Source organism: Jatropha curcas, chromosome 8, assembly GCF_041381405.1.
Source record: "Jatropha curcas cultivar XTBG-Jc1 chromosome 8, XTBG_Jcur_1.0, whole genome shotgun sequence".
Classification (NCBI taxonomy): domain Eukaryota; kingdom Viridiplantae; phylum Streptophyta; class Magnoliopsida; order Malpighiales; family Euphorbiaceae; genus Jatropha; species Jatropha curcas.
Genome location: NC_143158.1, coordinates 27,834,783 through 27,858,581, shown reverse-complemented (window position 1 = coordinate 27,858,581; position 23,799 = coordinate 27,834,783). Strand labels below are relative to the sequence as shown.

The 23,799-nt window shown below is 31.7% G+C and overlaps 3 protein-coding genes and 1 long non-coding RNA gene across 4 annotated transcripts; 2 read left to right on the top strand and 2 right to left on the bottom strand.

Moving 5' to 3' along the window:
* The first annotated feature begins 1,431 nt into the window (after positions 1-1,431).
* On the top strand, positions 1,432-9,601 carry LOC105639377 (CBL-interacting serine/threonine-protein kinase 24). Its single transcript, XM_012223416.4, is given in 16 exon segments — positions 1,432-1,632; positions 1,787-1,993; positions 2,297-2,359; positions 2,501-2,572; positions 2,773-2,877; positions 2,978-3,052; positions 3,168-3,221; positions 4,918-5,043; positions 5,572-5,661; positions 6,180-6,302; positions 6,548-6,670; positions 6,946-7,062; positions 8,330-8,386; positions 8,490-8,564; positions 9,218-9,276; positions 9,278-9,601. Coding segments are annotated over 15 exon segments (1,329 nt in total). The 5' UTR covers positions 1,432-1,632; positions 1,787-1,828; the 3' UTR covers positions 9,303-9,601.
* A 1,084-nt stretch (positions 9,602-10,685) lies between these two features.
* LOC110010080 (EPIDERMAL PATTERNING FACTOR-like protein 1) lies at positions 10,686-11,411 on the bottom strand. The gene is made up of 2 exons (XM_020681450.3): positions 11,235-11,411; positions 10,686-11,084 (listed from the first exon to the last, which is right to left on the bottom strand). Exons 1-2 carry the CDS (start codon positions 11,305-11,307, stop codon positions 10,846-10,848), a joined length of 312 nt encoding a protein of 103 aa, XP_020537109.1. The 5' UTR covers positions 11,308-11,411; the 3' UTR covers positions 10,686-10,845.
* Positions 10,966-11,486, top strand: LOC119370373 (uncharacterized). Its single transcript, XR_005177918.2, has 2 exons — positions 10,966-11,102; positions 11,243-11,486. It is a non-coding gene; the product is annotated as an uncharacterized LOC119370373 (long non-coding RNA).
* Positions 11,487-13,110: 1,624 nt separating this feature from the next.
* Positions 13,111-16,582, bottom strand: LOC105639376 (EIN3-binding F-box protein 1). Its single transcript, XM_012223412.3, has 2 exons — positions 16,230-16,582; positions 13,111-15,957 (listed from the first exon to the last, which is right to left on the bottom strand). The coding sequence occupies exons 1-2, from the start codon at positions 16,252-16,254 to the stop codon at positions 14,027-14,029; spliced, it is 1,956 nt and encodes a 651-aa protein (XP_012078802.1). The 5' UTR covers positions 16,255-16,582; the 3' UTR covers positions 13,111-14,026.
* Between the last annotated feature and the right edge of the window lie 7,217 nt (positions 16,583-23,799).

Sequence of the window (23,799 nt, the reverse complement as noted above, 5' to 3'; positions counted from 1 at the left end):
TATCGCGTGGGTACATGACTTGTCTTATATAATTTAACAGTTTCAATTAAGTCAAAATCCATTTGAAATTATAAGTCAAAAATTTCAAAGTAAAGGCGTTCATTATTGAAATTGAACATTTTTATCTTTTTCAAACATAGTTTCAGTAAATTAATTATAGGAATATTGAAAATTGTATTTTTTTGAATGACAACTGCAAATTTCGAAGAAAATAAGACAATTTTGTATAATTAAATTTTGAAAAAAATTTTCACAAAAAAAAAAAAAAAAATATACTTGATTACATTATTACCCTTAATTAACATTTTTATATGTTATTTATTTCAAGCATTCATGACTTCATCATTACCCTTAATTAATATTTTTATGGTTTTACAAGTTAAAAATTTAATATTTTTTTAACTAATTTTTAATATTGCAATCAAACAACGAAAATTAAATCATTTAAAAAATATGTTTCAAAAATAAATTATTTTTTTGGAAATAATGGAGCCTGAATGTTATAATCAATTGCAATATTTAATTGAACCCAAAACTCAGCTTTAATCTAATTAATTATTTCAACAATTTATAGAACTACTCAAATCTATTTAAAAAATATGGCTAAATATCAATAAAAAGATCGTTGATCTAATCCAACCTATACATAGTATTGATTAATATTTTTATGCATAATCTCATTTAAGCAATAATCAATGGCTTAATTATGGCATCTAATAGAGTTTATCAACTTGACTTTTGTTGGCACTTAAGCCATATATGTTGTTTTACAATTTGTTCTCAATTATCTGGCACAACGAGGAGAGTCCGTTCGGTAAAATTAATTATTTTGGTAGCTATTAACTGTTTAAATAATTTTTATTAAATGCTATCTCAATCTCTAAAATTAAAAATTAATTTAAACGGTATCTCAAATCTAAATCCATTTATAATATTATTCAAATTCATTTTAAAAAAAATCAAAATCATTTACATTCAAAAAAGTGATAAAGCTTTTGAAGCCTTGCTATTTCTCATCTGCGGCTGAGTTGGAAACGCACCACCCAAATCATTAAGAATGAGGAAGTTGAAAGTTGATCACGCCAGTCATTTTGTACCACGAAAATATAATATAATATTCTAAAAAAAAGCCACCATTTTTAGGAAAAGCGCATTCTTTATTTATTTTACAATCTATTATGCTTTCCATGCCAAGTTTCTGATGGACTAGTTTTTAAAATATGGAAATTAAAACTTTTTTACACACTTTTTAGCTTTAAATTAGCAAATTAGCTATAACCCACTAATATGAATCAGCTTAATTAAATACTGAGTATCTATTAATTCCCGTTTCAAAATAAAATTTGCCAATTAAATTAAAAATTAGGATGAAATGGTAATTAGTGTAAAAAAATTATACAAACATATAAAAAAACAGGTGAGGTCAAGCCATTCCTATTGGTGGCGTAGAAGGGTATAGAAGTATATAATTCATACATTTTTTCTCTCCACATTTAACTCTTGTTATTTGTCAACGCTCGCCGGAGCCGATTTTCACCGAGCTAAATTCTCCGGCTTGAGCTTGGAAGATCTAATTTCCCTGGCAAAATCCTCACTCTTCTTTCCTCTAAATTTCCGGTTAGCATTTTACTGGTATATTCTCTATAGTGTTCTCATTTTCTTTTGCTTGAATTTCAATTCCATTATCAATTAACAGCTTCCTATAGCTTTACCAAATTTGACAATTGATGAACAATTCTTCCTTTTAATACTGATTTTTTGTGTAATTTTTGTTTTCTATTTGCAGTATTTGAGTGGATTTGGTGCGTGAAATGCAATTAAAGGAATCATGAAGAACTTAACGAGGAAGGTAGGCAAGTATGAGGTCGGCCGGACCATTGGAGAGGGAACTTTCGCCAAGGTTAAGTTTGCACAGAACAGAGAAACAGGAGAGAGTGTAGCCATGAAAGTTATGGCAAAAACTACCATTCTCAAGCATAAAATGGTTGATCAGGTACTTTTGTAAAAGGTGGATGTAAATTCAATAGTTTTTAATGGAGAACCTACAATAGCTCTTCTCCTTCCTGCCTAAAATTTGACAACCAAGATTCTTTTAAATGTTGAGTTCCTATAACTGTTAAAACTGCCAAAGACAACTGTGTTTTTGCCTAAGGTTATGGCAACGCTAGGGGGTGGATGTTAATTTGTTTTGCTTGATACTATTCATCGTAATGGAGTTAATACGAATTACGTTATGGGTTATGAGTTTATTTATTTTCCTTCCCTGTATAAATAATATGCCTTGTTTTGGCTCCAGATTAAAAGGGAGATATCAATCATGAAGATTGTTAGACATCCTAACATAGTTAGGTTGCATGAGGTATATATTTTGACTTTTTTAATTATCCTTATAACATTAGTAAACTCCATCTAGTAGTAGTTCAGTATGATTGCTACTTTCTCTGATATATGATTATGAACATACATTTTTTTTTCCTTTTCATTCATGTTCAAATTCTAGGTACTGGCAAGCCGGACAAAGATATATATTATTCTTGAGTTCGTTACTGGAGGGGAGCTATTTGATAAAATTGTAAGGCGATGTTGTCCTGATATCCTTAAAAAATTTTGAAATCCTTCTTGCTAGCGTGATCAAAGAATTTTAAAATTGATAGTACATTTTTCCTAAGTCCCGACAGCTAATTGCTGTTGCCTTGTGTTCTCCAAAATACCAATTCTTACTTAGTTGACTTGTGGAAAATATATTTATATCACTCTCATCAGGTTGAACAGGTTCAAAGGAGGCTTTCTGAAAATGAAGCAAGGCGATATTTTCAACAGCTTATAGATGCAGTCGCTTATTGTCATAGTAAGGGTGTGTATCACAGAGACTTGAAGGTGATCAGTTATGATAGTAGTTGACATATTTCTTTTGTAAGATGGTTTTATATTTCATGATGTCATGCATTAATCCTGATTAATTCCCTTTCTTATGTAGCCTGAAAACCTCCTCCTTGATTCTGTTGGAAATTTGAAGGTTTCTGACTTTGGACTTAGTGCATTGCCCCAGAAAGTAAGCTTGAAAATCTTATTGTTTGACTCCATTGGCATCAGAAATTCTTGTTTCTGAGCTGTAATGCAAAACATTCATTGCTTGTGCCCTCACTATGGCTTTATGTATTTTCCAGGGGGTTGGACTTCTTCATACCACATGTGGAACCCCGAATTATGTTGCCCCTGAGGTATGCTCTCAAAAAACAAGCAATATGATATGTTCTCTTTAGATTTTGTATTCTCTTCAAGTGTTCTATACGCATCTAGGATTTTGGTGTCGGCTATTATATTTTTCCATCTATGCTAGCATTTCACCTCCTGCCCTTCTAATGATTCGCACTGCTGTGATGCATCTGTTTTATTGAATTTTTAAATAAAACTTCCTTTTGGATGCCTTTTCCTATCCACTCCTTCTCCCTCACATTTAGCGACTGCAGCTCAATTAGCCAACATGCGTGCCCCGTGTTTTGGTCCTAGGTTCTTGCACGAGAGTGTTGCTGCTCAACACAATTCTGACATTATTTGATCCTAAAAATTACATCATGATATGATCCTAGCTTCATTCTGTCCCAAACTTTGAATTTCATCATATGCATTGGACAAACAGCTTGCAAACTTGGCAAGCTCATGTGGTTATCATTTATTAGGTTACTAGGTTTTAGTTAGTTATTCCATGGGCTAGTTGTGGAGAATGTAAGGGGGATAACGATATTTTGCCTGAACTTATGGGGATTGTTGGGGGTGATTCCCGTCATGTTCTGGGCACTTAATAGAAATTCCTGATAAGTTTAGACATTTAAAATGTCATTTTCCCATTGTCAGCAACTTTTTAATGACCATAAAATTGCATGAGGAATTTCTACTTGCAATATAGGATTTCTCGACAACTTTAACCATACCAGAAGCTATTAAGATTAAGAAGCCCAACCTACTTTTTTTTTCTTTGTTGTGGATAGGGGGTGCAGGCAGAGGACACATGGATGTCTTGCTGACTCTTGTTGAGGGATGATTGTGAAGGAGTGGATAAAATCACTGAATGTGAAACTGTATGATGCTTAATTTATTTGCCCTATGGAACTCATTGCCTTTTTCAGGGTCTAGAAAGAAAATTTTCTGGTTTCAATATATAGTAAAATACACCCTCCATTCCATTTTGTTTGCATGGTTTGACAAAACACGCATATTAAGAATTTAGTCAATAAAAGTTATTTAGCCATTTTTTACCCTTAACTCATTGAGATATTAATAAAAATCCTTCATTTAATGAACAATCATAAAGGTTATTATGGGAAAAGTAATTGTTTACATATCTAAATTTAGAAACCTTGCAAACATTTTAGGACATCTAAAAAAAGAATAACAAGCAAACAAAATGGGACAGAGGGAGTATTGTAAAAAGGGTGTAATCTTAATTTTAAGGGGGGTCAATTTAGAAACATACATATGCATCTAAAGGGAATTTACAAAAGAAGAGGGGTCAATTCAGAAAAATATATGTACGCATCTAAAGGGAATTTACAAAAGAAGAGGGTCCAATTCAGAAAATATATATATGCATCTAAAGGGAATTTACAAAAGAAGAAGCCTTAATTTAACCCCCTTTTTCTGAAGTAGATCCGCCACTGGCCTTTTTAGCTGTTGCATGTCAGCTTTTCCTTGTGGCTGTCTTTTCAATTCATTGCTATAAATTTTCATAATTTTCCTGGTAACCATTTTCTTTGTGATTGTGATATATCACGAATTTCTATATCTTGAATATTGTCTGTGACAAGGTGGATGCATTTGTGCAACTTTTAGTGAGGCCAATTATCTTTGCATGTGGGGAAAAAGGTCTTGTTTTTTGTAGTATTTCTGAATTTCTTGAACTAAAGGACTGCCTATCAGGTGCTCAGCCACGAGGGTTATGATGGGGCAGCTGCTGACGTGTGGTCATGTGGAGTCATTCTCTATGTTCTGATGGCTGGTTATCTTCCATTTGATGAGGCAGACCTTCCAACATTATACAAAAAGGTTAGTTGCTATCAATTCTCTTTTGGGTCAAATGAACAGGTTATGAATTTTGTAGTGTAATCCATATATTTCTAAACTAATGAATTTCCTCCAAATATCCAAACTTATGTTCATATTTATCCCCCTTGCCTGTTCAGGAAGGCACTCATTTTCATTATAAAGTAAATTTATGTAAATTAACAGTTTTGCCAATTTCCTTGCATGTTTGCCCCAGATTTCTTCATATCTGTTATGCATGGACTCATATTTATGTTCTTTTATTTTGGTTATCCCGAGGTACTGGTCTTGCATATATCCGTAACTGCATCACTTATGGAGGTTTTTAGTTCTGAAGAGGCACTTTTACCTCTGTGTTTGTTCTTATTATGCATGAAATGTGTAGAGCTGTGAAATCCTTCCTGTTTATTACTATTATTATCCTTCCCATGAGGACTTCTTTTTGTTATGCTAAATGAGAACTCTGTAAGTACTTAATATCTCACAAATATATTTTAGATACTTTTTAACTGGTTTTCTTGTTGTGTTCAGATAAATGCTGCAGAATATAGTTGCCCGCATTGGTTTTCTCCTGGGGCAAAGGCTTTGATAGACAAGATACTTGATCGTAGCCCTAAAACTGTGAGTGTTTTATTCACCATATCAAGTAGTTGGTGAATCAGAATTGATGCATTTATATGCAATAGTTTTTAGTGGCCTGAGCCGCAGTGATTGGCTTAGATTAGCCTATGGATTCTATTACCATTTTTATGTTTTGGTTTTATTTTGATGTATTTGAATGACTTTTTGCATGCTTTTAGTGCAAAGCATATAGCATGACCTTGCAAAAATAGAAGACTAACGAGGCGAGAACTTGTTGCTGTACTGATCTTTTATAGAAGATTTCTTGTAAAAATTTTTCGTGTATACAAGTTACAGGCAGTTCAGGCACGAGGATAAAAGAGTTCCTTTCTATTGTTCATTGAGATCTTAAAACCTACTATCGAACTAGAATTATGTTGCGGAAGCTTTCATTGTATGGCTTGAGTTGAGTGCATGTTGCAAACCCATGAATAAATGGCAAAATATACATTTGGTATGAACTTGAGGATACTTATGATATTTGTTTCTCATTTCCATAATTAGTTTGCTTTGGGCAGCGTATAGGGATTGAAGGAATTAAAAGGGATCCATGGTTTCAGAAATACTATGTGCCTGTCAAAAATAACAAAGAGGAGGAAGTGAATTTGGATGATGTTCGTGCAGTTTTTGATGACATTGAGGTTAGCGATTATTTCTTATCCATAATAAAAATAAAAGAGTAAGCTCACATGACTCCAAAATTGGAATTGATGGGTTCTAGAAATGAGTGCATTAATTTGCTTGACTTCAGATATCTTTTTCTTGAGTTCCTCTCTTTCCTTCTCTGTTGTATCTTAAACGCAGCCTAATGTCTTGTAGACCGTTTCTTGGCCATCTTTGGGTGGGTCTTCCTCTTTTTGATTGGCAATTTCTTGGTATTTTGCAGGACAAATATGTAGCAGAGCAATCAGAAGATAAAAGTCAGGGGCGTCCTTTAATTATGAATGCCTTTGAGATGATTACCCTGTCCCAGGGGTTGAATTTATCAGCATTGTTTGATAGGCAACAGGTATGTATATATATATATTTTTCGGTAGAAGACAAGTAAATAATAGAGTTTGGTATCATAGCCTCCAGGTTCTTTTATATATATGTTGGAGGCATGATTAAAAGTGATGTGCTAAAATCCGTAGGGCCTGAAGTTTCCATCTGTTAGCTGGTTATTGGTGATTCTTGCACCAACATTGATGCAATCTCCTTTTTCTTCTTTGTTCTTTATCCTTAAATGGCTTCTCTATAACTGTTGCAATTATCAAAGTGCCTCGGTTTGTTGGCTAATGGCAGGATTATGTGAAAAGACAAACCCGTTTTGTATCCCGCAAACCAGCAAATGTTATAATTTCATCTATTGAAGCTGTTGCAGAATCAATGAATCTCAAGGTTCATACACGAAATTACAAGGTATGGCTTGTTGTGGAACATTTCTTAGCTACAATTTATTTTATTAACAGGAATTTATGTTACTTTAAATCGTTGTTCTGTTTTCTGATCATAATGCAACAGCTTCTTTGGCTGTGTGGTGCGCAATTAAGATTCTGCATGACCTATTTTTATAGAAGTTAATGACCAAAAAAGTCTGTACCTTTCCCCCACATCATAGTGAATTTTTTTTATATATCAATCATGACATGCTATTCCATTAGTTGAGTTGGTTTTCTAACAGCTAGTTGGGTCACTGGTAGGCAAATTTAGGTGACTAAGAAAACATACATTTGGTCAAATTAATCATGTTAGTCATTTCATATGGAGTCTCAATATGCAGGCACAATATTCCAATTACTGCTTTATGTCATTTAAAAAAAAAAAAAAAAAAAAAGAAGAATAAGAAGAAGAAAACAGGTGCTACTGTTGATACAACAAAATGCAAAATTAATAACATTGAAAGAAATCGCCATTACAAAAACTATGCAAGAAGTTTGAGATTTTTTAATCATTCACCCATTCTTGTAAATATCTGTCTTAGTTATGTAATGGACCTGCGCTTAATTCATTCTTCTAAACTGAAGGATCTTTTTGCATGTGGAAGCATTTTTGAGATTAAATTTATTCATTTGATTCCATGATAACTAAGGATTCTAGGTTGAGAGTTTTCGAAAACTTGATTGAAATTCTTGAAAAAAGAAAAAATTGTGTTTGGTTTAGTATCCCTATCTTCTAATGAAAAATGTTTTGCTGGGTTTGGATTAAACTGGTGCTTCTAGCAATATGTGTCGATGGCCTGTTTCTTGATAAGAAAAGTTTATGACTAGGGATAAAGTTAACATATCTTATTCCGCAAACCACTCAGAAGTTGGTTACATAAAGTATATTTTGCAGAAAAGACTTTAGGTTTGATGCTGCCATCTCTGCGAATATACAAGGAAATATTTGTTCATTTGTTTTTTCTGTTTCCTTTTGTTCTCTAAGGAATGGAACATCATCGTATTGATAACAGAAGAAAGTGGATAGACTTCGTGTCAAGAGAAAATACAAACAAGTTGACAAAGCAAACCAATTGATCATAACTCAAGAGTCACAGTGTCACACAATTAGAACAATCCCTGTGAAAGAAGTCACCAACATAGAGGCCAATTGATTGACTGAATTTTGATATGTTAATTAGTGCAATTATTTGACCTTGATATCTTCATATTATACAATTGATTCCAATAAATAATTATTGTTACAGACAAGACTAGAAGGAATCTCCGCTAATAAAGCTGGACCATTTGCAGTTGTCCTGGAGGTAACTGTGCACATATAATTCTTCTCTCTCTGTCTAAGTTGTATTTTATAAAAGCTAATTTTCCACTGGTTTCATTTCAAGTACCGCTTCTAAATTGCCACAGGTCTATGAAGTTGCACCATCACTTTTCATGGTGGATGTCCGAAAGGCTTCTGGAGATACTCTTGAATATCACAAGGTACTTGCATCATATTATTCATAAATTTTATTTTATTCATCTTCATGCCGTGCTGCGTTTATAATCATAGTGTCATTGATAATGTAATGTACATAAAATTGGCCAAGTATTGTGTGCTCCTGGTACTAACACAATACGCCTCACTCACATGAATGTGGATCCACCTTCCTCGAATTCAGGTGGGTTTCATGATTTGTGAGTGCAGAATAAAGTGTGTAAGAAGCCAGCTAATCTAGCCATGAGAAAAAGATGTGTTCATCTGACACAAGTCATTTTATATGATATAAGCATTAGTCACTTTGCTAGGTGAACTTCTATAGATTTTTATTGTGCCAAAAAGCATTCAACTTGACTAAATAAAGCTGTGATTCAAGAATTCAGCTAAAACAGGTGAAAAGAAAGAAAAAAAGATGTAAAAATTGTATGATTTTTCTCCCAATTATGACCAATCAAGGACCGTAAGTGATTATATCGCCTGAAAAAAAAAAGTAAATGCTTAGAAGATTATGTGCGATTTTATCTTTGCCTCAACACATCAGCTTTGCTTTCGCTTTGTTTATTTTTGGAATATGCAGTAGCATGTATCTGATCGAAATACTTCCATATATTTACTAATGCGCGCGGTTTTTATCATGTGTAACTCTCATTTGCAGTTCTACAAGAACTTCTGTGCTAAATTAGAACATATTATCTGGAAACCATCAGAAAATGTGAATTCCAGTCTGCTTGCAACAATGAGTTGCTGATCCACAAATGTGGATATGAAGCTAATCAGCAAGCAAGGCGCTGAGGGTAGATAGTCCAACTCGGAAATAACTTGGCAAACGGGAATGAGTAGAATGTAGTATCTGTGGCATATGTTCTGCCTTCTGTATATTCTGATCGGCGCAAAATAATAATTTTGCAAAGCCAGAGAATAGTCATATGCTCCTTCCTATCAACCCTGCATTTAGAAGCCATATATATACATATATGTAATGCGAATTCCAATGTTAAGATGGTAATAATAATAATAAAAAAAAAGGATGTAATACTTAGATTCCTTGTCGTTTAGAAATTTTTGCACTTCATCTATTTCCTTTTCCTTCTGTGCTGATAAAAAGATTCCTTGTAATGTTTCCATTTAATGCTGCAACCTTGGTGTGAAAGCGAATACCCTAGAAGTGATCAGGGCTATAAAAACATGAGATTTGTTGAATTAGAGCTTGACTCGATAAATTTATACTTAACTCGATTTAAATTCTAAAAATCTACAATTTGAGTGAATTTCAAATTCAAATTCAAATTCAATTTGTTTATACGTTTATTGTTTTAAAAGAGAAATTTGTCCCTTTACGGGTTTGAATTCGAGCTTCGAGTTCGAGCTATTGGACTTATGTGGAACGAGTTTAAATGGGCTCGAGCAGCTAACCGGCAATTTAGCTGCTTTATGGCCATAGAAGTGATCATAACTTGTATATCATACAGTTAAATCTGTAATCTAATGTAGCATTGCTGGGTGGTATATATTCAATAATTTGAGTAGAAAAAACTAGGGGAACTTTGACTTGACCGAAGCTGTCCTGAACTTTTCAAACAAAAGCCTGTTCGATCTGTTTCTTGAGGGAAAATAAAGAAATAATATAACAAGACTAGAATCGAACAAAACCAGAGATAAGCTAGTTTTTGTTCGTCTTCCATAGGCCTATATGCCCTATACGATGGTGTAGATCTTAAGTAACTTTAAAAGTTTAAAGAACAAAAAGAAAATTAATCATATTATTAAAAATTAGATCAAGAGATCACTCTCTTAATTTCATAATTAAGTTGTAAGCATAACAAACAGAAATTACAATTACAGTTAATACGTTTGGAGTTGACAAATTAATTGTTTGCACAAGTGAAGTATTTTGATTTTACTTAGGCTATGTTCGGCAATATCTTATTAAGTAGTTATCAACATGTTAAACGCTATTTTTTTTTTTTTAATATGTGCAAATAATTGTAGTGTTTGAAGTAACTTTTTAGAGGTTAAGATAGTATTTTATAGTATTTTATTAAAAGCTACTCAAACAATTAACAGCTAATAATTAGCTACAAAAATAGTTAATTTTACCGAACAAACCCTTAATCAAAGAATCATTTGATCAATACTAATTAATAATTTAGTTCTCAAAGCTTACTTAGAAGAATTTACAGATACAGAAGTGATCAACTAGAGGTAGAAAGATAAGCTGCCAAGTAGCTAGCTATAAATTACGGGTTTATTTATAATATACATTTATTGTTATTGTTATTTGTATCAAGGTTGAAAGTACTTATCTCCACATTTGCACTTCCATGAGAGCAGATAATAATTTTCATTATCTCCTTTAGACGACAATGTCGTTTTATGATGTGGAGGAGAAACTAAAGCAGCCATGCAAGGTCTACAATTCCAGCATCTATTCTCACAGTTGGGAGGCTTTGAACCTAAGTGCATTTTTCTTTGCTTCTCTTCTTCGTTTCCTCTTCCTCCTCCTGATGATGATGATGATCCAACTGCCACAAATCAACAAGGTATGAATTTTCATAAAAAGATAGAACTTTCTTTTCTTTTCTTTTTTATCTTTGTAGTGTAGTTTCAGCTTGTAGTGTCAAAAGACTCAAACTAAAATGGGTTTCTTTCATTTTTTTTTTTTTTTGTTTTACCTGAAAAGATGAGAAGCAGAGTGACCACTGCAACAATTCTTAGCCCATTTGGGTAGGAAGCTAATGAAGCCATAGGCCTTATCAAGTGGGTATGGAAGAAAGTGGGAAGCTATATGTTGATCTATTGGAGTTATTAAAAATACTGTTTTTGTTTCAGTTTTCTTCTAAACGGGTAAGAAAAAGGTATTTCAATATAGAAACTATTTTCAAGTTCTATATACTTAAAAAAAAAAAAAAAAAAAAAAATCTCAAGTAATACTCCATATAAATTGTTTGTGGCAACTGGCATGGAGACTGGTCCCACAAAGAATAGCCTTTATTCTTTTTCTTGAAGTCTCTTTTCAAGCAATAGTCACAGTGTGTTCAGGGTTTCAGTGTGAATGACTGAAGTTACATTTTTTTTTTTTTTTTCATTTTTTTCTTGGTTGATGACTTGACTTCTTTTTAAAATTATTGAACCACTAATTGTCTTCACCTGTTTTGTCTTTCTCTCCAAAATGCAAAAACAAAAATATTGTATACTATATGTGTCTAAGCTTGCCACTCCTTTTCTTACTCTCTACTATATATGTATAATTTGGTTTTAACATGTCTTTACTTTTCAATTTCTTGCTTGCTTTCCTTTTTTTTTTTTTTTTTTTTTTTCTTTTGGCTTTTTCTTCAGATTATGAGAAACTTTGAGCATGTGGGAATGAAAATTCCTTTAAGAATGTGCAATTTCCTTTTCTTTTTTTTTTTTCTCCTTCTTCTAATCAGAAAGAAATTGTCAAAAACTATCTTTATATTGTGTTTAAAATAAATTTACCCCAAGTACATTTTATTTGCAAATGAATTTTGTTGTGATCTTTTTGTAAATGAATTGTTTTTTTTTTAATTTTTTGATGAATTGTAGAATTCATTATATTGCATACACTCATTTATAGAATTATGGTAGCCTCAAATTTGTCATGAACCTTAACTTCACATTTCAATAATAACTACGTCATTCGTCAAAGTAAAATATAAAAATGCATGTTCATGATGATTGAATTATTACAAAGTCATTTCATTTGGACAAAAAGTGTAGTTATTAATGAAATGTAAAAGTGTGGATTCATGATAGATTCTCGTAAATTTTAGAGTGTCACAAAACAAATCATGTAAATTTGAGAAGCAAATTTATGCATTACACGGGTTAATACAATAAATGCAAGCGGATGGTTGGCCACAGCTATCCTAACAAAAATAATTGAATTGAAGTTTGCACTATTCTATTTCTAGCCTTTAGGTAGCAGTTCAGTTACCGTTATTGTCTTGGACAAATTAGGAAAACAACAAAATGGTAGCAAACTTGTATTTTCTTTCAAATGCCTATAATATGCAAGCATTGTAAGTGGTACTGAATCTGGTCCCTGTAGCCAAAAACTTGTTTTAGTGCAAACCCAATAGGTAAAATTTGATGAGAAGTTGTTTTAATACTGGGATTTGTAATTTTGTATTTGATGATTTCTCTTTTAATATTTGTGATCTTGATGAAAATTTATTGTATGGCATAAAACAGACACCTCAAGAATTACTGATTAAAGATTCTACAAAGAAGCCAGCCATTATAGCTCTCTTCAGAGCCATGGTCCTCTATGCAACAGATGCGAACAGGGAAAAGCTCAGCAATCTATCAGATTAATATATAAATATTTTAAATTTCTCAGAAAAAACGGTTAGGGTTTAACAGTTTGAAGTTTGAACTATGAACATCCAGCATTTTTCAACTATTCAATTATCTTTTCAGTAGAACATTAAATTTAGCATCTGCATCAGAAATCAGAAACTTAGGATTAGGCTCTAAAAGGAGCAATTGTGAAAAATATCTCATAGAAACACCTTCCAAAGGACTGAATTACACAACAGAAAGGGAAATATTACATTTTATTGAAGCAGTTGCAGAGAACAATTCATAATCAAAGAGAACCTGAAAAATCAAGCCTGGCTTAGAATACAAAACAAAGTTATCACCCATAATGCCACTGCCAAAGCCTGCTGATCTGAGGCACCCCAAGACACAGAACTGCCCTAAGCAACCTTACACACCAAGGACACACAAGAACCTCGACCGCTACAAGAGCTTCAAGTATTACTAATATTTATAAAGACACTCCCAACTAAGATAAACTTAACAAAACAAGAGACTCTCCACATGACTTGAACAAAGTAACCCTTATAAACCTTTGTTACTTTATAAACAAAGTAACAAGAGCTTCAAGCATTATTAATATTTATAAAGACACTAGCAACTGAGATAAACTTATTAAAACAAGAGACTGCACATGACTTGAACAAAGTAACCTTGGTCGAGGGATCGATTATCAATATGCCATCAAACATCAATTGACGAGCTGACATTCAAAGTGTGTATTCACATCCAGCAAAGGACAACAAGCACTTGAGATAAGGAATGGAGTAGTTGCAGGCGAAAATCTAACTAGGGTTTGGTAAATGTATTCTCAAGAGACCATGGCTTCGAATGAGTATGCCTCCCAGGAATGGGGGCTAAAGAGTTACAACAAGCTTTCAAGCCTGCAAAAAGTGAAACGAAGGAGTGATCTGCCAAAGTTCCCTGGAAAACAACCAAACCGGAGTTACTAGTGTACCCACTATACTGATGGGCCAAAAAACCTATGCTGAATGCTGCTACCAGTGTGAGCTGACTATATGAAAATTAATTCTTGTACAAGCTATGAAATCCAACTGGATTTCTTGAACTCTAGAAAACGGTCCAATATCTTCATTTCTGCACATTTCATTCCGCTTCCTGATTAGGACAGGATATCACATCTCCACAAGTTCTCAACAAGCAGGTCAACTGTGCTACTGCTGATGGCACTGCAGTGTTGAAGATTCAACCCCAGCAGGGTTCTGCCCAATTTCTTTAGGAAAGGGAAGCTCTTATTTGATACTTCAGAACAACCTGATAGGGAGAGGACTTGAAGATTGAGCTGATCTGCGCTTGCTAGGACAGCAATTCCAGAATCAGTGACAGCACATTTTGACAGATCTAGATCACTAAGAAACAAACAACCTCTGGCAATTGCTGCCACACTAGAATCAGTAATCTTCCTGCATCCATCCAAATTCAACAATTCTAGAGTTCCACCATGAAGCCTAGCCAAGACTGAAACTACTTCATCAGTCAAACTCATGCAGCCACTAAGATTCACCTTAACAAGTCCTGCCTCACAACTCTCCAAGAGTGGGAGAAGTCCCGAATCTGTAATAGCGCAAAGGCCACTGAGATCTACATGCTGAAGCTGAGGGCACAACTTGCCCACCAAAGCCAAGCTGGCACTACCAAATCCAGGGCAGTTCCTGATGGACAAGGATCGAAGAGAGCTACAAGGTGAGAGCAATGGCATTCCTGATGTTCCATCTCTAATCCCCATGCATTTCACAAGGTTAAGAGCTTTTAACTTTGTTCCAGAATTTGAGATTGCACCTACAATCCCTGATTGTGTAACCCTGTTGCACTCTTCCAATTGCAGGCTCTCAAGAGATCCTGCAGCTCTGGCAAAAGAAATCAATCCATTGTCTGACACGAAGCAGCACTTGCGCAGGCACATTTGCTTCAAGTTCGTGCATCCTTTTGCTATAGCTTCAATACTCACATTTGTTATACCCCGACAAGAAGAAATTGTCAAAGACATCAACTTTTGCAAACCCTGAGCATTTCCCATGACCCAAAAGCCTTTCTCGCTCACTTGCTGGAGACTGCTGAGAACAAGACTAGTAACAGCCTTGCCATAGTGCCCTATTACAGCAAGAGAGAAATCTGTGATATTCAAAGCCTGAAGCTTGACCTTGGTTAACCCACCAGAAGCTGATGACAATAGACTCGATACTCCATGATCCCCAACAAGAGGGCAGTCTTTAATAGAAAGAGATTGCAAATTGGTGCAAAACTTTCCAATAGCTTGTAAGCCCTCATTACCTATCTTTGGACAAGACTCAATGTTTAGTGCAATCAAGTTTGGGCAATTCTCTGCAATTGCAATCAAGCCCTTGTTGGAAATTGACCGGCAATTGCAAAGGTCAAGCTTTTCCAACAAATGGCATTCTTTGGCTATCTTAAACAAACCTTCATCACCAACAGAAGGTACATCCCACAAAGAAAGAGCCCTCAATGATGGGCAGCCGTGAGCAATTGCTGACAAACCAAGGTCTGTGACTCCACGAACAGAGTTGCTTCCACGGATCATAAGCTTTCCTAAACCACCATGGCCACTAGTTCCAACAGCTATTGCAGCAAGTCTCGTATCAGTTGCTTTCTTTCCTTCCAAAGATCTTGTAAGATACCCATCACTCTCAATTTTCCCATTTTCATCAGAAGAGATCATTTCAACATCATTGGAAACAGAAACTGTAACCTCATTATCTGCAACTAAAGTTTTGCTCTCGCAAATTTCAGCCCTCTTAATACTACTCAATAACAAAAGCCATCTCTTGGAGACACAAGCACATGAACTCCTCTCTTTGCCTCCAGGAATTCGCCTGAAGATCTCGAAAAGGCATTCATCTGGTAGAACGTCGATTGATGGCTGCTTATTCTGCTCAAAATCAGAGGACCCGAAAAGAAATGGGGAACTAGTGCGTGCCCTCTTGCAAGGAGGGCTATATATATCAACGAGGGAGCCAATTGAATAAAGCATGGAATTTGTACATAAAGAACCCCCAGCATAGAACTCATCGTCTCCTGAAAAATCCCAGTTGAAAATAAACTCCAATAAGCCCCAGATTATGATCTTAAACGAGTAAAGCTAACATTTTTATTTATTTATCTTTGCAGGTGAAGCCTATCAACTAAGTAAAATCAAGTTGATTCATTTATATAAGAAATTCAATAACTAAAAAGCAATCATCAATAATCTCAATCCAAAAAACCACAAATAGATCAAAAGTCAAAACCAAACATAACCCAATAAAGATCAATTCAAAATCAACAGAAAAAGAAAAAAGTTAACTTACCACTGTAGTTGACAAGAGTAGGCATGATTGAATCCCAAATAAGAAGACGAAGAAGACGGAGAACACAAAAAAGACGAAACCTTGATTAAGAGGCCAAAAACCAGAAAAACTTGCAATAACAAGCAAATAAGCGAAGAAAAACAAGATCAGAAATAAACCAAGAAAGCTTGAATGCATTACCAAGAAAAAAAAAAGGTCAATAACTTGAAACCCTAACGAAGTAGGGCAAAAAAAGAGAAACAAGAAGAAGAGGAATGTAGGTTTTTCTTTCTCTTTGGTTGTTCTTTGTTTACGGAATTGTTGGGTTAGGTTGAGAATTGTGTACAGTTATATATGAGAGGTTTTGCTTTCACAGATACATTGGCTTTAGAAACATGCAATGAATCCTTCCTCAAAACCGGTTATTCCTTTCGGTCCAACGGTCCACCTTGCCAAGTCCAGCTTACCGGAAACCGGATACTCCTTTATTCAATACTATTTATTCTTTTTATTTATTGATTGGCTAGCTATCAACTTTTTTATTTAATTCTTTTGTCTTACTTAGGAATATAATAACAATTATCATTATTCTTACTAATCTATTCTAGGAGCTATTTTCACATCTTCATAAATTTTTTGTTTTTTCACTTATTTATGAAAACAAATGTTATTGATGGTATTGTCTTTCTTTTTTTTTTTTTTTATAACATTAATGAAATGGATCTAAATCAACAAGTACCAAAAGGCATTGAAGAGGGTATAAAATAGAAAAGAACAATTTAAGACTTTGGAATTTTGCTAAAATGTTTAAATTTGCTCTTAAAAGGAAAATAATACTATTCCCCCCAATCCCACAATGATAGATTTGCTTCTTTTTCATATCTTTTACAAATGAATTTCTATTGGATGAAGCAGAACAAGTTGTGCAATTGGCAGGTTGGTGCAAAAATGTGCAATTTTTCAAAAGAACAAGTTGAGCAAGTGTAATCTTTTTTATTTTTTATTAAATATATATATATTTGATTAATTGTATATGTCCAATAGGTTAGCCAAATTGTACTAATTTAGACAATATTAGTACTTGGGATTTGAGAATACAACTGGAGCTCCCACATTTTTATCATCTTTCCCTAATTAACTTTGCTTAATTTCATAATAACTTGTACTTGTTAGACAAATTGTCTAAACAGGTTGTATTAAACTTTTTAAATTTAGCTACCAACCCATAGACAATGACTTTTTATAAGGGACTATTGTCCACTAATCAAAATATAATTCTAATTTAATTACTTTTTTTTTATTAATTACTTGTGAATTGGTTCCAAGACCGCTTATAACGAAATTAAACCTCTAATTAATAGATACTTCGTTGTTAGCATACGAAGATAAAGTCGACTCCAGAAACTTTATTATTTTGTATTTTCCAGCAAACCGTTATTTGTGAATTAATAAATTATTATCTACCTTTAAGTTTGTTATAATCTGTAATTGTTTCCTTAATCTTTATACAACAACCTTAAACTATTTATATTTTGGAACATACGGTGTAATAAGTAGCATTAAAAGTATTGTATTGAATGGGTTATTTGACTGTAATTAATCAATAATTGCAAAGCTATAAGCCACAACTTTAACAAGTGAAAAAAAAAGAAAAAGAAAAAGAAAAAGAAAAAGAAAAAGAAAACTAGCTGATTACTTTCAGCTTTTAATAATTACAATGTCCCGTTAAAATCCTATTCCTAATTCCTGTCCACTTGAAATGGAAAGATGTATATCATAACTAACAAAAACAAAATAATTCCTAAATCAAGCAATAAACATGTTTTTAATGTAAGGTTAAATGTCTGTTTTGTAATCCAAAATATCATATTTTTAGCTTTTTTTTTTTTTTAAGAGAATTCTAAATTTCCACTAAAAAAAAGGGAAATTCTAAATTAATAATTTAAATATTTAATCCTTATAAGTTAAGTTTTTTCTGGTTTTTATTATTAATAATAATTTTAAGACTAAAAAAAGAGAATCTCTGAAATTATTTTTATTTTCTTTAAAATTTTCTAAAATATTTTTTTAAAAAATGAAATAAGTAGTACGAGGATTTGAACAACTCAAACTGGTAACTCACTAGCTCGAAATAATTAATTAGAATGTTAAGAAATATTCCATGCCCCATCCATTTTAAAGGGCAAATTTAAAAAAGAAAATCTTCAATTTTGGTACTTTTTACATTTTTTGTCTATTTTTTTAAAATCTTATCGATCAATATCTAATATCTTATAGTATTATGTTTTCATAACAATTGTCTTCTCTAAATAATAATCGTCTAAATTCAATTGATTCGATCTTTAAAACAGACAGCATGAACTTCCATATACAATATATTTAATTGGAAATTCCATTAATAGATTGATAAAAAAAACTCAACCATCATGTAACAACCACGTAAATTATCTAAGGATTGAATTTTTTTTACTTGATTGTTAGTGCATTTATCACTTAGTGCTAATATATTACGTGTGAGACTTATCCTATTAGTTTTAAATTTTATATCAACTGAATTTGAATAAGGCTGAATGCATAAATTTAACTCTAAACTTTATAATTTTAAATCACATGACACTCTGTACTTTGTGAATAACTTATTATATGCTCGAATTTGCAAATTTTAATAATATAGTAACACGTATTTATATACTAATAGTAATAATTTTTAGCTTAACTTTTACATGTAAAATATTAATTTGATGTATAGTTAGTATAACTTTTGGAATACTAACTTTCATTTTTGCAACTATTTAATAGGTGCTTAATTGATCTAATTAGCAAGCAAAAGTAGTTCAATAAAATAATCTTGCAAGTTAAAGTGTTTAATATGTATAATTTTATAAATTAAAATATTTAATAAATTAAATTAAAATTAAGCGTGCCACAGAATTAAAGTAAGAAAATTCAAAAATGAATTTATGTATATATCAGTTGGATAACAATGATGAAATGAAAAAGTGAAGAATAAAAAACAAAGTATTAATTGATAAAATCAAAAGAATTATATTTTTTTCATAACAATTATCTCCTCCATATAATTTTCGTCCAAATTCAATTAACTCGGCCTTTACTATATTTGTAATTAGAAATTTCATTAATAAATCGATAAAAAAACTCAACCCTTTTATAGCCAAATTTTAAAACTCAAAAACTGCGTAAATCATCTAATCTATCAAAAGGATTGAAATTTTCCATTTGATTGTTGCTAATATATTATGTGTGAGACTATCCATGTAAACGAGTCGAATTTAAATCTGTCAGACTTGAAATTCAATTCAATAGAATTTAATTCGACTTAAAATTCGATAAGACTGAAAATTTTAGGTTCGAACTCATCTTGAGATTTGCGTTCAATTCGAAAAAATTTGAACTCAAACTCGGCTCTAGTAAACCTAGGGTCGAGCATGAATTAATTTTTAAAAAATATAGAAGGAAAATTACTTGTTAAACATGTTAAGTTAATAAGTAGGCCAATTTAGAAAATAGAAAAGAAGCAAGTTGGCCAACAAATTTGTGGACTTGAAGTCAACTATATTAACCCAATTGGTCATTTTGTCTCTTCTCAACCACAAAGCCCAAACGGCACAACTTAATTTGTTGGCTGACCAAAAAACATAATAAAAATACAAAAATAAATAAATAAATAAATAGGAAATGGTAAAGGGAAAGGGACCCATGTCTTTAGGTACAGGCATGTTATGCTTTTTTTGGTTCTCTCCTCTTGGACAATAATTGTTTTTGAGATATACAATGAATTTTTGATATGTGAATATTATTGTTGAAGATGATGTGTGGTCCAATCTTATATTTATACGGTTTGGTACGTAAATTAAAATTATCAAACTTGGAAAAAGTTTTTCTATTTATCATTTTCATGGTCAGAGTCACTGAATCTTCTAACTCTCTACATAAATCTAAAACATAAGATGGGTTTTGGTTTATTAGGTTTCTATAGATTTTTTAATTTTTTTTTTTCATTTTCAAGAATTTTATATACAACTTTTGAGAAATTTCCAAAAGAGTTGTGAATTTATAACTAAAATAAATATCGATAATTTTTAATTTAATGGTACTAAAACCGTTTCTAAAGTTATCAATCGGGTTACTTTTTAAAATGATTTAAATTCCTTAAATAAAAAGTTCAGTGTTTGATCTTTATGGATGAAGAAAATTTCTGTTAGAAATGTTTTCTCTTTATGACGCGAGCAAGATTATATTCTTTACAATTGAAAATTAATTTGTAAAACAAATTTTAAAAAGAAATTTAGAATTAAGAGGAAATATTTTCTTTAATTTACCCTTACAAATCCTGATGAAAGCCAACTAAAAGAGTATTTAATTAATATGTTTTTCCACCCTAAGCAACCGCAATTTTTGACTATACTAATGAAAATGACTGGAAATAATTAATAAATAATTATGTGTATTAATTGCAAGGAAGAAGTGTTAAGGAATTTAACTTAATTAATAAATAATTATGTGTATTAATCACTTGATTACTCCCAATGCATTAACTTAATTAATTGGTGGTTAAAATTGCAATTTTACCTTCAAATATAATATGGATAGCTTCATTTTCTTAACAATCAAGTGTTTATTTTGTCATGTAGGATCTTAGAAGAACGTATGCTGATTATTCATACTCTCTGAAAATTTTTCTTGTACCAAAAAAAAAAAAAAAAAAAAAAAAAAACTGAAATTTGAATTTCATTAAATTTGGATAATGATGAGCATATATAGTTGTAGAAAATTTTAAAATTTTCTGTATTAATTAATCATTCAACCCATCACTCTACAAATTTTCATTTGCAAAATGTTTTATGTCTGCATGGCAGTGTGCATGTGATATAATTATATGCATGTATGTTTCATAATTATTAGCTGTTTTAAATTATAGTAAAATATAAAATCAATTTGAGCAAGTTGAGATATGAACTGTGAAGAAGGCAAATCGCTGTCAGGGACATCCACTGTTCTTCATTCTTCTTTTCTGGTATAATACCATACCACCAGCTGCCCATTGTCCTTCTAAAATCTCAGAAACAAACAATCATGCACTTGCTCATTCAGACCCTACAATCAACTCAGCACTTACGATGCACCTAAACTCCGTCAGCAAGTCTCCTTTATACACCTATCGTAGGATTAAACAACACATGCACGCATGGTTCATGCAATGCAAGTTACACTTATAAAATAAAATAATATTTAATGAAGAGAGGTCGGCACAGGCATCGCCTGCAGATATATTATTTTATTAAATCTCAGGCAGAAATAAAAAGAAATGTCAGCATTTATTGTGAAATGAGGACACATCAAATTGTTTGGTCAAATGATTTTGTTGAATTTAAGGTATTTATAATTATAAGAAGACCATATTCATTCATTTCATTCATTGTTTTAAGCCTGCAATGACAAAATTGTTCTTTTTCCCTTCTCTAAATTTATTTAGTTATTTTTTTTTAATAGTTTTTATTGTTAAGGTAATGTTAGTTAAGGTATGGATGTTCTGAAACAAAACATATAATAGTGAATGGGTTCTTCAGTCTTCACATGTGTATTTAACTCGATTCATATATAATGAAATGTTCATTGTATGACAAAGTTTCACTTTGTGCAATTTGCCAATTTTCATGGGATAGACACCTCCCTTTTTTTTTCTCTATAATAAAATTTAAAAAGATTTCATTTTTTATTTTGATTAAGTAGTGATTAATAATTTCGGTTAATCATAAATTTTGATTAAATCGATCAGTTAATTAGATATTCAGTTTCTTTAACTTCAGTGTGATTATTGAAATTGGCACCGAATTGATCGAATGCTCACTCCTAACGGGAGCTTCGATCGAACTAACACTATTAATTTTTATTGTCTTTTAGTTCTTTTTTTCAAAAAATTTGCATTTACCCAGATCAAAATAAGACTAAAGCATCTCTTTCATAAATAAATAATAATAAAAAAAAGACTAAAGCAATAGAAACAAATCATCAATAATACAAAATGCAAATGGAAGTGCAAAATCTGATCCACACAAATGGATACATCTAATGAATCCCTCTCTCTACTCTCAATTATTTAAAAAAGATTATGAATATCTCAATTATTATGATTTTTTAGGCCTATAAAGATTCATACACTGAAGCTCATTCCTTGCAGTCCACAATTTTTTTCTATAAAAAACAACTTTTAATTAATAAAAATTATTTAAAAATACGTATATAATTTGATTGTTACACTTTCAATTACGTGTAAATGATTCGATTTTGATGTGTAATATATCAATACAGATGAATGTTGAACTAGAAATAAACATCTAACTAGCTGAAATAGAACTGATTAATAGAGAAATTTTGATTTTTTTATCATATAAAATGAAATGAAAGAGAAACATATGACATATACGTTTTCCGAAAGACAGGTGTGTGTATATGATATAAAATGAAATGTATCAAATCTTAACTGCTACATTATTATATTTCAGCATTGAACTAAAAATGATTTGATCTGATATTATCTCATTGGAATCTACCAGCTACCTAATAAGGACAATCTATATAGAAGTCCTGAACCTTTATTTTTTTAAAAAAAAAAATATATTTGGCACTTAAAATTTATATTTTCACATATCTAACGAATCTAATTTATTCATATAAATATTTTGTCATGAAATTTTTATGTCATTTAATGATATATTAGGTTAGCTGATTGAAATCTAAAGTCGTTATTATTGAGAGAGTTTTATGTAAATATTACACTAATTCAAATACGAAAGTCTCATCCACTGAGTATGTGGTCCAAATAAAATAAAAAAAAGACAGACAAAATGTAAAATTAATATATTTAGAATAATACAGAAATAGATTGTAATTTATAGTTCATATTGATGGGATAAAAGTGTGAAGATGCATGGATGTGTAGGTCTTGCAAGTTGGAAAGTTAATGTGAAAGCAGCCAGTGCCTGTATCTAGCTATTTTCTGTGAAGCCACCTTCCCGTTTGCTCATCTTTCATATGGAATTGGTAAAATAAGAAGATAAGTCACAACACAATTTTCTTGGAAATGTCATGTTTGAGATAATGGCTAGATTGAAATTTCTTCGATGTTGTTTTTTTTTTTTTTTCAATGAAGAAAACTTCAAAAAAGTATTCGCTTGTTGTCAAATTGTCCATCAAATGACTGAATTTTGCTTTGTTTGTGAATTATTATAAAAATAAACTCATTAATAGAACCTAACTCAGAAAATTTTGGATCAAACAATTTGGATTTCAGGCTAGCCAAACCAATCAATTGGTAATATTATAAACTATTAATTTTAATTTGTGGTGTTAAATATTCCTTTGTACTAATGTGATATTGTAGCATTATATATATATATATATATATATTTAAATGATTGTGAATAAGTGATATTATAAATTAAATTCTATCAAATAGAGTTAGTCTAATTGATAAGTATATGTACTCTTCCGTTATCAATTAGGGTTCGATTTGATTGGAGCCACTTCATAATTATCTAAAATTGAATCTTAAAATTAATGCCGATATGAA

Coding starts and splice junctions, on each gene's coding strand:
- LOC105639376 (XM_012223412.3), bottom strand. CDS start 16,254: ATGCCTACTCTTGTCAACTACAGTG. Junction 15,958..16,229: donor TACTCTTGTCAACTACAGTG/GTAAGTTAACTT, acceptor GGGATTTTTCAG/GAGACGATGAGTTCTATGCT.
- LOC110010080 (XM_020681450.3), bottom strand. CDS start 11,307: ATGGCTTCATTAGCTTCCTACCCAAATGGGCTAAGAATTGTTGCAGTG. Junction 11,085..11,234: donor TCTGCTTCTCATCTTTTCAG/GTAAAACAAAAA, acceptor GATTTGTGGCAG/TTGGATCATCATCATCATCA.